Source organism: Erythrolamprus reginae, chromosome 7, assembly GCF_031021105.1.
Source record: "Erythrolamprus reginae isolate rEryReg1 chromosome 7, rEryReg1.hap1, whole genome shotgun sequence".
Lineage (NCBI taxonomy): Eukaryota > Metazoa > Chordata > Lepidosauria > Squamata > Dipsadidae > Erythrolamprus > Erythrolamprus reginae.
This window is the reverse complement of record NC_091956.1, coordinates 35,328,603-35,347,389: the sequence shown is the minus strand read 5'-3', so window position 1 is coordinate 35,347,389 and position 18,787 is coordinate 35,328,603. Positions and strand designations below refer to the sequence as shown.

The 18,787-nt window shown below is 40.3% G+C and overlaps 1 protein-coding gene across 2 annotated transcripts in view; it reads right to left on the bottom strand.

Annotated features, from left to right (window-relative positions):
* LOC139170317 (gamma-aminobutyric acid receptor subunit alpha-4-like) overlaps nucleotides 1-18,787 on the bottom strand; it is a 216,793-nt gene that overhangs the window by 108,677 nt on the left and 89,329 nt on the right. For both annotated transcript variants that reach the window (XM_070757342.1, XM_070757343.1), the window contains one exon: nucleotides 6,733-6,885. In XM_070757342.1, the coding sequence (XP_070613443.1) occupies nucleotides 6,733-6,885 (153 nt within the window). The remainder of the gene's footprint in view (nucleotides 1-6,732; nucleotides 6,886-18,787) is intronic.

Genomic DNA, 18,787 nt, shown 5'->3' with positions numbered 1-18,787 from the left:
TTGGGGCTTGATGCGGGAGCAGAACACAGAGATCTGCTTGGAGCCTAGACAGATTTTGGCATCCAAAGCCAAGTGATCTTGCTCTACCTCGGAGAGGCTTGGGCTGGAGCACAATTGGTATCCCTTGATCTAACCTTTGCTGATCTGTTATAGATATTCTGCAATGCATAATCCCTCATTTTTTTCATCTCGCTCAGTGGCTTTAGACCAGCGGTCCCCAAACTACGGCCCGTGGGACAGATGTGGCCCGCTGAAGCTATTTATCCAGCCCACGGCAGTGTACGAGATATTACCAATCTATATAATAAGCTCCCGAACCTCCGGTTCACTCTGCTGCTGAGCGTCTGGCAGCGGCAAGGAGGAGGAGGAAAGCCAGGGGGCAGGGAGGAAAGTGGGCCTGCAATTGGCCCCTTTCTTTGCCACCTTTAGGGAGAGAAACTGTTGCTGCCCTATGGCAGAGCAGCAACAGTTCCTCTCCCTAAAGGTGAGAAAGAAAGGGGCCAATTGCAGGCCCACTTTCCTCCCCACCCCTTGGCTTTCCTCCTCCTCCTCCAGACGCTCAGCTGCAGACTGTCTTGCTCCCACCAGTGCCGCTTTTTTGCTTTTTTTTCCCCAGGGATTTTGCACCGGTGAGGTTTGCGCGCGTTTGGGCACTTTTGGCATTGGGGGGGGGGTCTGCTGTGGAGAGGGAGAGAGAGAGAGAAAGAGGGAGAGATAGAAAGAGAGTGAGTGAGAGAGAGAGAGAAATAAAGAGAGGGAGAGAGAGAGCGGGAGAGTGCCACTTTTTTGCTTCTTCGCCGCCCCGCAGGGAGGGCGCTGGCCTCTGCCTTCAGCCTGGAAGCCCTGCAAGAGCGGCTGGAGGTGCTGAAGGCACTGCAGGGCCAGTACCTCTGGGGCCGTAAGCAAGCCATCAGGACACACACACACCCCGTGCACTAACTTGTTGACAGCCATGCCGTCTCGGATTGTGGGGAGGGGAGCTCTTCCCCAGCCAGGCGACAGTGAGGCCTTCCCGATGCTCGCCTAGCCTTGGATTACTTGGCCCCGGTGCGGCCGAAGCGTGGGGCAGAGTAGGCGGCGGCGGCGGCTGCTCCAGGCCTGCCCCCGAGCTGAGCTTCCTTTGGCTTCCTTCGAGGTGACAGGTGAGCTTTGCAGCTTTGCCTCCAAGGAAGCCGAAGGAAGCTCTTTGCAAAGCTGCAAAGCTCACCTGCCGCTTTGAAGGAAGCCAAAGGAAGCTCAGCTCGGGGGCAGGCCTGGAGCAGCCACCGCCGCCTACTCCGCCCCATGCTTCAGCCACACTGGGGCCAAGTAAGCCGAGGCTAGGCCTGTTGCCCCCAGCTCCAAGCACCTTGCCGTTGCCTGGCCGGGGAAGAGCTTCCCTTCCCTGTGATCCAGGACAGCGTGGCCATCAACAAGTTAGTGCATGGGGGGTTTTCCTGATGGCACCTACTCCACCCCGCGCTTTGGCCGCACTGGGCAGCTCTGGTGGGCGTGGAGCAGCAGGACAAGCAGCAAAGGTGGCACCAGCTGCAGTGGCACTGAGCAGTAGCCACGGGGCAGTTGGCTGCAAGGCACCAGCGGCGGCAGCTGGATGTGTTGCAGGACGCCGTACATGCTGGCGCTGCACTGGGCATGGGGCTGGCACCTCCATCTCGGCCCAGCCAGCGAGACAGTGCCAGCCCCATGCCCATGCCCAGCGCAGCAATGTACGGTGATCCGACGTCGGTGCCACCGTCTTGGAGCTCCTGCTTGCAGCCGACCGCCCTGTGGTGCACAAAACGTATTTGTGCGCGTGAGTGGTGTTGCAGGGCAGAAAAAAAGAGAGAGAAAAAAGAGGAAGGAAGAGAGAAGAAAAGGAGTGAGAGAGAGAGAGAGAAAGAAAGCAAGAGAGAGAGAGGGAGAGAAAAAAGAAGTGAGAGGGGGAGGGAATGTGAGAGAAAAAGAGAAAAATGAGAAAATGATGGAGGGAAAGAACGAGGGAGAGGGAAACGAAACAAATGAGAGAGAAGGGAAAAAAGGGAGAGGGAGGAGAGAAGTGGAAAGGAGGGTGGGAGGTGGGAGGAAAGGAAGGAGAAATGGAGGGAAAAGGAAGGAAGAAGAAATGGAGGGAACAAGGAAGGAAGGAAGAATGAAATGAATGGAGGGGTGGAGGAAGGAAGGACTTTACTTTGGGGGGGGGGTGTAAAGATTTTTAACTTTTTCTCTCAACATTCAAACAATACAATGTACCATCTAATTTTCCCTGAATAAAATGCGGTATTTTGTCAGTAACTAATATCAATTATCAAAAAAGTTGCAAAAGTTTTTTTCTAATGTTGTCATCCAGATACATACTTTTAATTAAATTCCCTCCTTAATGTTCCTTCAAAAAGTACAACACCTAGTATATTTCTAACTTATTAACCATTATGCCAAAGTGCTTCCTTCTTTCTTTATATATTTTTCTATAAACATTTTTATACATTTTTCTATAAACCAAGAAAACCTTGTATAGCCAATCAGATGTTAACAAAAGAAAATTAAAAACAAAACATAAATATATATGAAGTTCAGACTTCTCTCCCCCTCTAAATAGTACATTCCCATTTTGTTTTTTACTTTAAAATAAGGTATGTGCAGTGTGCATAGGGATTTGTTCATAGTTTTTTTTATAGTCCGGCCCTCCAACAGTCTGAGGGACAGTGAACTGACCCCCTGTGTAAAAAGTTTGGGGACCCCTGCTTTAGACGAAGTAGTCTTAGAGCTGCAGGACCTCGTAGAAGGGTGCTCTGAGAAGGAGGACTGGTCATCATCTGTGGGTGCCCTATCAGATTTTTTATGGCACTTGCCACTGGGCCTGTCCCTAGATGAAGCCTTGTTAGCTATGGGGTAAGAATAGGCTTTCCCAAAATGGTGTCCTCCCAATCACAAAACGAAATGGCCACCCCCTGCCTCATGGTCTTTGAGGCCTTGCAATCAGCCCTACCTCAGCAAGCTCAAGGGCCTGGATTCACTATTTGGTATGTATAATAGCAGGCTGTAGAATAGCAGCCTGGGCTCTCTTGAGCAAGCTCAGAGGGAATCAGCCCAGCGTTTTCTCAATAGCTTTCCCATGGAAAAGTGGCTGTGCTGAGGCTGACTCCAGGCTGGAGGCTTAAGCGCTCAGTGGGTGGCTGTGGAATAAGCAGGTGGTTGCAAAAGCAAAAAAGCCAAAAACAGTGAAAAGCATCCTGCAGGTAAGTAATCCCCCCCACCTGTCCTCCCTGTTTGTCTACCCGCTGCCTGCCGCTTGCGACAGGTTTGCTTCTCACAGCCGGAGCTCTTTGCTGCCCACCGCCTTCCCTGCCATGAGCAGCGGTTTTGCTGCTCACAGCTGGAACGCTTCCCCACCTACCCACTGCCTGCCTTGCCTTTTTCTATGGATAGTGCTTGCATGCGGTGCGGGGAGGAAGATGTCATGCGGTGCTGGGAGCAGGCCGTGCAGCCCCAAGCTCCAGCCCCACAGCTTGTTCTGTTCTCTCCATGCTGTAGGCATCTTCCTGTGGCATGGGAGAGCAGAAATCAAGCCACATGGCTGGAGTTTGTGCAGGCTGATGCTGTTGCCGGCCCCAGCTACTGCTCTAGGTGCTGCAGCGAGATTCGGCTGCTACACATATACAGCAGCCGAAATCTCGCACAGACATCCTTCTGGCAGTGAAATTTGGGCAAAAATTGCAAATTTTTTGCTTCCGTGCATGCGCAATAGCAGAAAAACCAGCATTTTTTTTTACTGGTATTGCACCGGTTGCAGAGGCACGCCCAGCAGCAACAGAATGAGCTAGGTGCTCCGTTTCCGCTGGCGGAATGGCATTTCTGGCCATTCCGGCTCCTGCCCATCACTGTCTGGGTTATAGCAGGGCAGATCCTGGCAATCAAAAAAGGAGACAGACTCGGTCCTCTATCTGATTAGACGAAGACAACCCATCAGGAATGCTGGCTCCAACCAGGATAGAGAATAGTGAGTTACATAGTGCTATTGGATGAAAAAGGGGAATTAAAATCAATCCAAGATATAAACAAACAAGGAATTGTTATTGAGTGGTGGCCATATTTCCAAATTAAAACAAGATTTTTTAAAAAGAAGAAATTTGGCATTCAAAAAAAGCAATTAGAATTACATAAAATATTACAAGGATCTGGTACAAAAACGATTACAAAAATATATAAATTCCTTTTACTATATAAATTAGAAGAAACTATTAAGGAAACAATGATTAGCTGGATGAGAAATTTTGGACATAAGATTGAATTGGAGCAATGGGATAAAGTATGGGAAAATAATTATAAATTTACAATGGCATATAAGGAACATTTATACAAAACATTTTACCAATGGTATTTGACAAACGTGAAATTGGCCAAAATGTTTCCGAATCTGTCCCCAGAATGTTAGAAATGCAGTCACAAATCTGGAACATTCTACCACCTGTGATGGACTTGCTCACATGCAAGAAAATATTGGCAAAAAGCTAGGGAATGGTTGGAAGGAATGATGGAATATACAATTAAAATGAAACTAGAACTGAACTTATTGGGAAAATTGGACCCAAAAATGGAAGAAGACCAACAATATCTAACACTTTACATACTAACAGAATTACCTTTGCACAATATTGAAAGCAAAAAAAAAATTCCCCAGATGAAATGATGATTAGTAAGATTTTAGAATGTGCTGTAATGGATAGGATGATGACAGAGCTAAAGGAAAAAAGAGGAATTAGACTATGATAGAATTTTGAATACATTTTATAATTGGCTAGAATTTAGGAATCAAAATAAGAAACAAAAAAAATCAAAATCTGAATGATAAAACATTTGTAAATATAAAATTATAGGTTGAGTTATTAATGGTAAGTAAGTACCAAGTCAAATGGCAAAGTATGAAAGTAACCTATGATTTGACAAAATATAATGTATAATATTCTTAATGTTCATAAATGTATATGTTTTGTATTTGTTCAGTTTGCTTTTTCTATTTTTTATTTTAGTATTATTTGCATTGGTATTTTGTATTTGTTTTTAATGTTGGAAAATTAATAAAAAATATTTTTAAAAAATTTGGGGAGACTCAAGTTTGTAAGGGAAGGGTACTAATGTTGTAGCAATCTATTAATCAGTATTCTAGAGATCATTTAGAGAGTGATTTTTTAGTTCTGTATTTTGTATTCTAATTTTCTTTTGAATAAATTAAAAATATATTTTCTACCCATGATGAGTGGCTGCTTATGCATTTATTTCCCCACTGTCTCTCCTTTTACAGAATCACCATTCGATCTAATCCAGTATGACTGCGATTCATCTCAATGAGAAAGTTTTGTCCACTTCATAATTAGCACTGGTTTGGAGGTCACATCCTATTGTTATATGGAATACGACAACTCATCATGGCCAACATTCTGCAGGACAATTTGCCATGGTCAACTCATTGCAGAACAACTTGCTGCGGGGCTCTTCAACTCAATGTATTTATTTATTTGTTTGTTTGTTTGTTTATTTAATTTATTCGGTTTTTTAATGCCGCCCTTCTTCTTAGACTCAAGGCAGTTTACAACATGTTAGCAATAGCACTTTTTAGGAGAACCAGCATATTTCCCCCATAATCCAGGTCCTCATTTTACGCACCTCAGAAGGATGGAAGGCTGAGTCAACCTTGAGCCGGTGATGATATTTGAACCGCTGACCTGCAGATCTACAGTCAGCTCTAGTGGCCTGCAGTACTGCACTCTACTCACTGTGCCAACTTGGCTCAATTTAAAATAAATAATTTAAATAATTTAAATTTAAAATAAATTTAAAATAAATTAAAATATTTTAATTTTTGTCATTCACATTTCATTTTGTCTCTCCTTTGGCACCCTTTCTTTAGTGATTCTATTCCACTATTTCTTCGGTATTAGTGAAACTATTGTCCTGCAATGAACTATGGTGAAAGTTGGCCATGGCAAATTGTCCTGTGGTGAGTTGGCCATTGTGTGTTGGCTATGGCGAGATGGCCATAGTGACTTGACTGTGGCAAGTTGTCATTGAGCTATTATCATATGCTATGTACAAGGAATGGAATTTTCCAGATGGAAAACTGGGAACAGCCATATTTATTATGTACCTTAATGCTTCAGTTAAGATTATGAAGGTTATCTTCCTGTAAATAAAGACTGGTCCTTTGTCAAATTTTGTTCTTTGACAGATTTTGTTCTTACTGAGATAAACAATAGGAACACAACATATTATTTAACTGGAGCATAATATATATTCCTTAGGCTTCTTTCACTTTCAAATTCTTTTCCTCATAACTCACTTAGTATAGGTGTTAGAAAATATTTCAGAACATATTTATCACAACATAGAAAAATAGAGTTTGAAGGGATCTTGAAGGTCATCTAGTCCAACCCAATTTCAGAAAAATAGCTGTCCAGTGTCTTCTTTAAAAATCTCCAGTGATGGAGCTCCCACTATTTCTGATTTTCTATTCTATATTAATATATAATAAACATAATAAATAAAACATTAATATTCTATTTCTCTAGGCTTCACTCTTTTCCTAAAGAGTTACAGTGGCATATATTATGGTACAATGTGTATAATCATCTACTTCCCTCATTTTTCTTTTTGTGGTAATCTTTTAAAAGTTCCTTAATACCTTTTCTATACTAATATTGAATTGAAAAGAAAAGACACAATATTGTTAAGGCAGACATAGTCAATGGTGGCACTTACCAAAAACAGTTCTGGCAGGAACAGATTCTTTATTAATCCAAAATGACACCTGGGAGAGGATCACAGTCATGATGCACGGAATATATGTCTGTATCATAAAATATCCCATTTTCCTTCGGAGATGGAAGTATACTGTCATGACCACATATTCACCTTAAAAAAGCAAAAACAAAAAAACACAACACTTCACTCCATATCTTAATAAAAAAAACCCATCAAAACAGTGAATCATGAAAAAGAAAATCTCTAGTTCTTTCATATCATCCTAAAATCACAAGAAGTTAAAGTAAAATAGGTCACATCTTACATTGCAGCCTTTCTGGAAGCCTCAGCTACTTTTTTAAAACAATACTTTTTATTAAGTTTTGTTCACATTAAAAAGACAAAACATAATTTCACTAATACAGCTTGTCGCTATTGGACGTATCTTCTCCATTCTATATTTTCCATATCTAAGGCTATTATTCTTAACAAACATTCTTATTTCTATTTACAATTACTGTATATTACTTAACATCTATTTACAGTTTACATTTACATTTATTTTGATACATCGTTTTATATTACTTTACACATTAATTGTACTTTCCCTTTCAATCCTATTGTATCGTTTATTCCATATTTTATAAGACATTATTTCCTCTCTCAATTCCATTGTTAATTTACTCATCCCTGTGCATTCTAGCACCTTGTTTATAATCATTGTATTCAAGAGTATTTTTCCTTTCTTCCATGTTTGGGTGAATATGATTCTTGCTGTGGTAATTATATGATGAATAATATAGCAAATTTCCTTTCTCATGTTTTCTTTTATTAGTCCTAGAAGAAATAGTTCTGGTCTCATTTCAATTTTCTTTTCCATTATCTCCTCTATCCATTTTTTAAAAATTTCCCCCCAATATTTCTTTGCATTGGGGCATGTCCAGCACATGTGCTAAAATGTCCCTTGTGTATGATTACATTTCCAACAGTTAGGCAATGTGGATGGATACATTTTGGGCAATCTCGCTGGTGGTAGATGCCATCTATAAAATATTTTATGTATTTTTTTAAAAAATGCGGGCAACTTTGTCAATTTGTAATTTTTGTCCCCAAACTTGTTCCCGATACTCTAATTCAATGTTGTACCCAAAGTTTTTGACCTATGTTATCATTGATTCTTTTATGACTTCCTCCTCCATTTTACCTTTTATGCCTCAGCTACTTTTATCTCTGTGAAGGAAATGAGGGATATAGAATATACCAGGAATTACAAGGTAAGTCCAAGAAAAGGTAACAGATAACAGATCTTAAAACAAAAAACAATTCAAAGAACCAATCAATACCATCTGATTTTTCTCAAGGCAGCATTCCAAAAGATGGTGCCCTCCAAATGTTTTTAAATAAAATTCTGAGGTAAGTCCATCTAATTACAATGGTCAATAGAGAGTAGGAGGATCCTGATTTATGCTGTTTAAGGATTCAGAAAGGTTGTTTAGGGCTTTAAAAAGCTGCTTGGGGAGTTGTAATTCTTCAGAAAGCTTGTCAGACCTGCTCCAATCTGATCCCTTAGGAAAGACACACCCTCAACTCCATTGGGATGAAGCAAAGCGTTCTTTACTAAAAAAATATTGGCCGCAGTAAATTCAGATTAGCTGTGGGTTTCCAATGTTGAAAGGATACACAAAGGTTTCCCCTCGTCTCAGTCGTACTCTATGAACTGTTGCTCTTCAGCCAATCAGAATTTGTTGAAGTGTTCTGAGAATGCTGAGATGTTTTGGGGGTAATTCACTTTCTTTCTCAGCATATGTGGCCTTGGATGCTGGTACAAATTGGTTCTGAGCTTGATGGTCTTTATCACCTGTCATGCCCCCCTCCCTATTTTCCATCATGTATACATAGAATTTTATTGTTCATCCTCTCCCTCCTTGTAGCTTTTGATGGCAGGATGCCTATGAAACACCAAGCTGAGCCTGACAGTCCTGACATTCTGCCTCCCTGCCCCCTACAATGGATAGTTTAGATTTGGGTACTTTGGCCCCCAGGAGGATTTATATGGAACACTTGATGGGAACACATCTGACACCTTTTCACTGAAAATGTCCCATCATCCCAGTCCACTGTGGGGAGCTAAGAATCACCTTGGGGCTTCAGCCACATCAGTTTAGGGGCAGCCTTTCAGGGTTTTTCTCCTATCTTCCTTCCCTGCTGGCCTGCCAGATCTTTAGCAACCCCTTCCTCTAGTTCACATAGGTATTCCACTATGACAACTATGACAGCTATGACAGTCCTAACACAAGAGGTGTCAGGGATCCACAGTAAAAATCAGGCTCTCCGTGTATGCACCCATCCTCATCTCTATTGGCTTGGTGATTATTATTATTATTATTATTATTATTATTATTATTATTATTATTATTATTATTATTAAGATTTGTATGCTGCCCCTTTCCGAAGACTCGGAGCGACTCATGATGAATGTTGTTAGGATCCCCCCTGCCACTGAGCCATCCAGCTGGCAAAATGCTACAGGTACTTTATGTTGTCTGAGTCTTATGTCCAGTTTCTCAACTAGGGCAGGGTTAAATGTGGTGCATCCCAAGTCTTGGAGGGCTACTAGGCTCCCTTTGCATCCCCAGGATTAAACCACCATTTCTAAGGGATTTGTCACCAGGTTGACCAAGTGACATACCAACAGTGGTGGGCCACCATAACCTAGCGCTATGGAACGTGGTGCAAGCACACGTATGCTCCTGGTGAACATGTGCACGTGCTCACGGTGCAAGATTCAGCTTTCTGCGCATGTGCAGAAGGCAAATCTTGTGCGAGAACACTCTCACACACAAGATTTTGCCCATTTCAGGGGGGTTTTTGCTTCTGCGCATGCGGAGATGTTTCTTTGCAAAGGGGCACCGCCTGTCAGGCTGAAAGCCATCATGTAGAATTAGAGACTTTGGTCTGCCACAGTAGATTAGTATTATGGGAATTGGGAGGGGTGGTTGCATGAAAGGGAACGTTACTAGCCACAACAAATTTATATATTTATTTATTTATTTATTAGATTTCTATGCCGCCCTTCACAAAGCGACTCAGGGCAGCATCCAAGGTAATCTTTTGTTCTGCATCAATGTATGTAAGGAGGTGGTCATTAAAATCCCTGCCCGTAGACTGGTCTTCGTGATGAACTTGTGGTTGTGGAGATGGGGGATGAGGGATGAGCCTTATCCTGGGTGGGAAACTTGGGGGGGGGGGCGTGGCTTTGTCCATGCAAGTCGGCAGCTTCTTCCCAAGCTAAGGGGGAGGCCAGCCGTTCCGTGGCAATTTGGGAGTGCTTTCCTGCACCAATCCTGACTTGAAGGGTTGGGATTGAGAGGAGAAAATCTGGAGATTCACACGGTGGGTGCAAAACCCTGGTGGAACCAGTCCCTTTATGACCAGTTGTCGCTGGAGGTATGTTTCACGTTACCTTAAGCATGGCAAAGTGCAGCAGCAAAGAAGAAAGTTTTAAGTGAAGTCATCTGGGTGAGTTTTTTTCTTGGGTCTAAAATCTACTTGAAAGAAAGTAACTTGAGAGAAGTGCCTTTTTTTTCATTTTGAAGATTGCAATTAGCGAGGGAAAGAGACTCCTACACATTCCAGTGGCAAGTGTGTGATTGATTTATAACTGTCCTTTCCCGGAGCAGACTGCAATTAAGAACTACCTGAAAAAAGTTTTTATCTGGAAAGGGCCGGATAAAAGTGCCTGAAGGTTTTTCCATGAGAATGCTGAAGTACTAGTTGACTATTTTTTGAATCTGGAAACAGGAAGAAATATAAAGATTTACATTGTAGATTGTTTCATATTATATTACATATATTATTATATTTTGGGGGGGCTTTTTGGGGGTAGGGAAGAATGCTGCCATCTAGTAGATGTGGTGAGCGGATAAAGCTACATTTTAAATGCCAAGTTTCCAAATTCTCTTATCAATGACCTTGACATTTAGAATTTCCCATAACAAGACCATCTGGTGGGAAAATTAAGATTCTGTTGTTGCTGGTTTTTTTTGTTTTGTTTGGGACTTCTGTTAATCTTGGACCAAGACAGTGTAAAATATTTTTTCTAAGGACCTTTGTTTATTCTTCCTTTTTCCATGTTATTTTTATGTAAAAAAAGAGAAAGAAAACAAATCACTATTACTCTTTTTTTTCTCCCCTGTTTGATTTTTACTTTGGGTGTATATGTATTCCACCTTTTCTTCTTTTGACTGTTTTTTCCTTGTCTTCCCTTCTCCCTCTTTTTGAGGGGGAGGGTTCGTGTGTGTGTGTGTTTTGACTTTTTTGGGGGGACTCCCCTCCCTTTTGTTCTGCCGGGCTCTCGGCACAAGCCCCTAATTAAATGCAAGGGTAGAAAAAGCAGACACACACACGTGAAAAGTCGAGAACACTGTCTTTATCCAAAGGAAAATAGAAGCAAAACACCCTTTTGGTAGTCAAAGGGCTCACCTTCAAAGCAAACAGACTTGAATGCGGTGGGGGGGAAAACAAGAAACAAACACAAAGCAATTAACAAGTAGCTGTGAAGACGTCACAGCTACTCTCCTTCAAATGTTTTCCAACTCACACGTTTGACTATGGGTTTTAAGTTCAGAGTCCTGATAGCAAAGCATCCAGAGAATAAAGCCACTTCCACTGTCACAAACAGATAATCTTCCACACTGAGAGGCTGTCACGCTGCCCATTTAACAGCAGCCCTAATTAGTTGAACTACACCCACCCACAGGTGAACTCTCTTATCTCTTGTAATACCTACATAGCTGCTCTTTTCTATTCATGGCCCTTCGCCTGCGTATGTCAATGAATGCTTCTTCATCAGAGTCCAGAGAAGATAAGGAGGATGAATTGCTTCCTAATGGGCTGCCTGCCATGACCCCCTCTGAGGGTCCCATTTCACAGTCACTCCCTGCTTCCAATGCTGCTTCGCTGTCCAAAGCAGTCGGCAGTAAAACAAGCCTCTGACACTGGGAGGATTCACCCACATCCACCCCCACAGTCCTTGGGACACGAACTGGCCCAGAGCCAACCACAACTCCTTTGGATCTATTTTTTATTGTAGTTGTTGTTTATCATTTTGTTTTTGGGGTCTTTCCTTGTTTTCCTCGGATTACTGAGAAGTTTTTCTTTTTCTTCTATTGGATTACCTTCATGGGTGTTTTATGGAGCATTGGGGTTGCCTACCTATTGAATTACAAATATCCATATTTTTATCTATTGGATTATAAATACAAATATTCCTATTTCTACCCATTGGATTTCAAATATTTATATTTATACCCATTGGATTACAAATTTTCCTATTTTTACCTATTGGATTCTAAATATTTTTGTTTTTTATTCATTGGATTTTATTCATTGGATTTACCTATGGATTACAAACATTCCTATTTTTACCTATTGGATTACAAATATTTTTGTTTTTACCCATTGGATTACAAATATTTATATTTATACCCATTGGATTAAAATTTTTCCTATTTTTATTTATTGAATTACAAATACAGTATTCTTATTTCTACTCATTGGATTAGAAACATTTCTATTTTTACCCATTGGATTACAAATATTCCTATCTTTACCTATTGGATTACAAATATTATAAATATTAGATCACAAATATTTCTATACTTCCCTTTGGTTCCACAGATAGCACACCGTTTCCTCTCGCTGTTTTCCCTCGCTCATCTATTGGGCTGCCATGGCTTCAAGCCGTAGTGTCAAACACCGGCTTCTTTCCTGTCCAGTCGTGGGGAATCTACCTAAAACAGTGGGGTCTGCGCTCATCCACGCTGTCCTACGATGAAGGTTTTAAATCTCTTAAAGAAGAATTTTGTTCTAAAAAGGAAAGTTTGAGTCAAGTGAATGAGAATGTAAATCAGATGAAAGCAGAAATGAAAGAAATTATGGGAAAAAATGATCAGCATTTACAAAAGATAGAAGAAAAGGTAGAAAGGCATGATTCAAAGCTGGAGGAGTTGGCTACAGTTGATAAAATCCAGGAAAAGGCGATGATTATTATGCAAACCGACCAATCTGATTTTTATCTACATTTTCAAAATATTCCGGAAGAAAGAGGAGACGATTTGTGGGAAATAATTGCTGAAATATTATCAGAAACTTTAGAGGAAGAAAAAGAAAAACTACTCAATGGTGTTGATGAGGCTTATAGGGTAAAGACTTACAGGGTAAAGACTTCCGGGGGTGGGGCCAAGGCAGAGCGGAGTTAAGGGAGCAATCGCTACACTTAGCCTGAGGTTTTTCATCTTGGGTGCCTATTCAAAGGCATTGCAAAACTTTGGAGGGGGGAACAACAGGAAAGGGAGTACCGTAGGACAGCGTCGGTGAGCGCAGACCCCACTGTTTTAGGTAGATTCCCCATGACTGGACAGGAAGGAAGCCGGTGTTTGACACAACAGCCTGAAGCCATGGCAGCCCAATAGACGAGCGAAGGAAGACAGCAAGAGGAAACGGTGTGCTATCTGTGGAACAAAAGGGAAGCAGCCAACAACAGAGATGTAGATAAGAACGAATCATCTAAAGGGCTCCTGAGCAGACAGCAAAACACATATTAAAAAATCTGAAAATAAAATATTAGAATATCCAAAACTTGACAAACTATTTGTAACCTCAATTGAAGCCAAAAAAAAGAGGTATTGCAGTGTATGTAAAGGCTTTTCCCCAGACTTATATACTCAGATGATGAAGGTAGAATTTTAATGCTAGAAATCTCAATAGACCATAAAAAAATCTTTAATTGTAATATATGCACCTAATACTAACCAAAAAGAATTTTACAAAAAGCTACATGAACAAATTAATATGATATAAAACCAAAATATTTGCTTGCTAGATGATTTTAATGCTATTGTAGACCCAAATATTGATTACAAAATAGGGAATAAAAGAAATAAAGGTAACAACAGAAACCGATTGCCCTCTGTATTCTTTGACATGGTGGAAGAATTCAGACTTAAGGATGTATAGAGGGAAAGGAATAAACTTAAAAAACAATACACCTACTTTTCACCTCCCCACCAATCATGGTCTAGATTAGACATGATATGGACCAATAATGAGATAGAAAATTAAATAGAAAAAAATAGTATCGGAACAAATATTTGGGCAGATCACCAATCAATAACATTAACGCTGAAAGGAACTGAAAAGGGAAATAAGAGATGGACATTATATGCTAATATAATGAAGGATAAAGAATATATTAAATTTATGGAAAAAGAGCTAACTTTCTTTTAAAAAGAAAACTGGAACAATGACACCACACTACAGAACCTCTGGGACTGCCAAAGCCTATATTAGGGGCTTATCAATCTCATACGTAAGTAGGAAAAATAGAAATAAAAACCAAAAACTAGAAGAAATACAAGACCAAATTAAAAAGTTAGAAACCCAATTACAAAGCAGCCCACAAAATGATACTCTCGGCAAAGAAAAAGATAAAGTAAAACACAAAATTAATCTGATTATCCAAGAGGATGTCCCAAATGAAAAAGGTAAAACAAAACAATTTCGAACACGCAAACAAAATAGACAAATGGTTGGCATATAAATTAAAAAAGGAGAAGGAAATTAAATATATTCAATAATTAGAGGATGAGAAAGGAGTAGCACTTCCACTGCTTCGTTGACTGGACATGGGGTGGAGATGTAAAGCTGGGTATCATCAGCGTACTGATGATACCTCACCCCATGCCCTTGGATGATCTCACCTAGCGGTTTCATGTAGATATTAAATAGCAGGGGAGAGAGGACTGACCCCAGAGGCACCCCACAAGGGAGAGACCTCAGGGTCCACCTCTGACCCCCCACTAACACTGACCGGAGAGGTAGGAGGTAGGAGGAGAACCACTGAAGAACAGTGCCTCCCACTCCCAACCCCTCCAGCCGGCGCAGAAGGATACCATGGTCGATGGTATCGAAAGCTGCTGAGAGGTCAAGGAGCACCAGGACAGAGGATAAACCTCTGTCCCGGGCCCGCCAGAGATCATCCATCAACGCAACCAAAGCAGTTTCCATGCTGTAACCGGGCCTGAAACCCGACTGTTGAGGCGTGCATCTTGCCGTGCTGAGCGCCACTTTGTAAGGCTTAATATGAGCTCTTACAAGTGTTCGATTGGATTCAGACTTACTCTTCCTCCATCGCTTCTCTAGATGTCTCTTCTGGTGTTTCAACTCCCGGAGCTCCTCATTGAACCATGGAACTCTACGGGGTCTAGTGCAGTGGAGAGGTCGCAACGGTGCAATCCGGTCAAGAGCCTCTGCTGCAGCCTTGTTCCAGGCCTCAGTAAGAGACTCTGCCAAACTGTGGACGAGTGTATCTGGAATAACCCCAAGCGCCCTCTGAAAGCCCTCTGAGTCCATCAGGTGTCTGGGGCGGAACCTCCCAATCAGTTATGCCTCCCTATAGGGAAGGATTGGAGCCAGGAAGTTAAGCTGCAGTAGAAAATGATCTGACCATGACAAAGGCAACACTTCTAAGCCCCTTAGTCTCAGATCATTACTCAATTGCCCAGAAAGGAATACCATGTCGGGTGCAAGCCCCCCCTCGTGAGTCAGACCCTGTACTACTTGAGTCAGGTCCATGGCTGTCATGGTGCTAGCTCAGAGGTTTCACCGAGTGATGGCAGGTTGAGGTCCCCCAAGACAATAAGTCTGGGGAACCCCACCACCAGCCCAGCTACCTCCTCGAGCAGCACAGGCAGGGCTATTTACATGCAGCTGGGAGGCAGGTACGTGAGTAACAAGCCCACCTGAACCCCTAAGTCCAACTTCACCAGGAGGGACTCGCAACCCGCAATCTCTGGAGCAATGAGTCTACGCAGGCAAAGGCTCTCCCTGGTTCCCGGATGAGGAGAGCTTTGTTTACCACCGACCTGGCATTGAGTAACAGCAGCCTGAGCCCAGGGCCAGAATTACACTCATCACGAGTGCCTTGAGTTGAGCTCATGGAGCCGGAAGAAGGGATTGCTAATAAGCAGCGATCCCTCCTTCCCCTGGAATGGCTAGCTCCATGGCTTCCACCATACCTGCCTCTCCCCAGCAAGACTGGGATGTTTTGACCCTCTGCCACCCCAGAGATAAGCGTCCCCTCTCCTCCTACCTCTCCAGCATCAGGTGTGCCAGAAATTTCATTCATATCATATTCATTCATTTCATACATATTATAATCCCACCCACCCCATTCCATCTATCACCCCCCTCCCATTCATTTCCATTCACATCATTCCATTCATTCCAGTGATTATGGATATCCATTGTTAGGTAATTAATTTAAAAGACAAATTAATTAAAATTACTAAAATAATCCCATTCACTCATAACATACATAAATTGACCCCCTAAAAATTGTTTAAAAAGAAATACAGGAGGTGAAGCAGAAACAACCACAGGCTTCACAAGAATTAATCTTGGAAACGAGACTTCAAGAACCAAAAGAAGCTAAAAGGTACTACAAATAAAGATGAGGCATGATTTGAATTTTTTTTCAGTCAATGTAAACGGATTGAATAATCCAAGGAAAAGAAACCAAATATTAACCAAACTCACGAAACAAAAAGCGCAGATAAATATTCTACAAGAAGTTCATATCAAAAAATCAAAACAAAGTCTTCTTAACAATTCAAAATTGGGGAAATTGTATACTAGTTTGGCTAATCAAAAGAAAAGAGGAGTGGCAATGTATATAGATGAATTAATTGAATCTAAAGAAATATATAATGATAGTGACGGAAGGATTTTGATAGTACAATTAGACTTAGAAACAAAACCTCTTGTAATTGTCTCAATTTATGCACCAAATGACAACCAAAAACAATTTTATAAAGTTTTACACGAAAAAATAAGCGAATTATCAATTGAAAACATGATAATAATAGGAGATTTTAATGCAATCTCAGATGATCAAATGGATTATACTGGGAAAAGAAAAGAGAAGGAAAAAAAGGTAATCTTACCAGCAACATTTTGGAAAATGAGCACAGAACTATCATTAAAAGACATATGGCGAGAATACCATTTAAAAGATAAACAATATACTTTTTACTCCAACCCACATAAGACTTGGTCTAGAATTGACATGGCCTGGGCTCCAACCCATATAATGGAAGAAATCAGTAAAATAGAAATAGAGACAAATACTTGGGTAGATCATAATCCTTTATTCATATATTGGAAAGGCAAAAAATAAATAAATAATTGGTCAATGAATAGAAACATAATAAAAGATCCAGAGTATAAAAAACGGATAGAGAAAGAAATAGAGATTTTTTTTAAATAAACAAAAATAGTGATACCACTCCACAAAATCTATGGGACATGACAAAGGCATATATATGTGGATTAACAATATCTTTTATAGCCAAAAAAAGCAAAGAAAAGAAAATACGTTTCCGGCTGGAGCTCGACCACGTCGAGGGTGCGGAGGCATAGCTCTGTCTCCGCATCCTGCCTTTCCAGGACTGCAGGGTGCAATTTGCGCTGTGTCGACACCCGGAGGGGTCGGCCCAGGACAGGGGGTCTCCTGGATCCTCCGGGATGGATCGCCGCGGCCCCGGGGGCTAGGGAAAGCCCCGCAGCTGCATCTATAGAAAGCTGCTCCCAAGCGGCTGCCTGGGAGCAGCCATAGCGGTTTCCAAAGAAGGAAGTAAAAAAGATAGAACAAAGAAGTCTAAAAAGAAGCAGATCAATAGATAAAGAAGATTGACAGCACTACAAGATAACCCTTTGGTATACTAACGAGCAAGTTTGAAAAGAGAAGATCCCAGATCGAAAAGGCGAACATAAACAAAGTAAAAAACCTGTAAGTGATATCCATATGCTCAGAAGAAAAATGGCCGGAACTTCTTATCTTTGTTAATATTAATAGTATATTTTTTCCTTTTGAATTTTAAGATCATAGTGTGGTTTTTCTTTTCTTTTTTCTTTTTTATTATTCATATTTTTATAACTATATTTTTTTTTAATAGTAATATAAAGAATGAAAGACTGAACTGTTAATTTATCAAATTGGATGAAATAGGAATATCTAAACGAATTGAACATACGAAAAAATGAACTGAATAAACTGAACTGAATTTAAATCATTTTATTTGAATTTCACTGAAATATTAGCTATTCGGAATAAATTTTGGACTCTTTGTTATATTTTTTCTATTTTTTTCTTTTCTTTTTCTTGGAATCTAAGGGACTATTTTTCTCTAACCAGACATCGGAGGTGTAAGGATTTTTTTTCTTTTACCTTCCAGTATTTTTCCTTTTATATAATAAAAAGACATGGATTTTACTATTATTTTTGTTTTAACTTGCATATTATAGATATTACATTGGATATTGGCTTTGAAGTTTTTTCTTTTTTCTGGACAGTCACATTAAAGCATAATTCATAATTCATATTTGGCATATTTGGACTTATTAGGTTCTTTTTTGGACCCTTATTTCTTTTTGGATTTTGATACTCTTTTTCTTCCTTTTTTAATCTTTTTTCTTTAAATTTTATAGTTATTGTTTGATTTTTATTGTTATTGTTTTATTGTTATTATTACTTCCTCACTTTTTTTCTTTTTTCTTTTTAAAATGGTATAAATAATTCTCAAACAATTTTTTCTTTCTCTCTTTTAAATAATTTTTAAAAGTTTTATTCTCTTTTCCTTACCTTTTTTCATTAGAATTATAGTTTTCCTTTTTTTTGTTATTATTAATTAATTATGTGTTAGAAGCTCTGTTTCTTTCCCTTCTCCACCTGGTCCCCCCCCCATGAGCTTTGGTTTTGAAAAGATTGAACTACTTTTTTTGCTTTTTCTCCTTTTTCTTTTTTTAAAATTAATTAATTATTGTATTAATAGAATTGAATTGATATCTTTCCCTTATTTAAATATTATCCCTCATTATTAGTATTATAGATTTGATTTTTTTCTTCTGTAATTGAGAACAAAATAAGAGATTGATTTAAGTAATAGTTAAACAAAGCAGGAATTTTGGAATATGAAAGGTTCTTACAGGGCACAAAGCATGACTTCGGTGACAA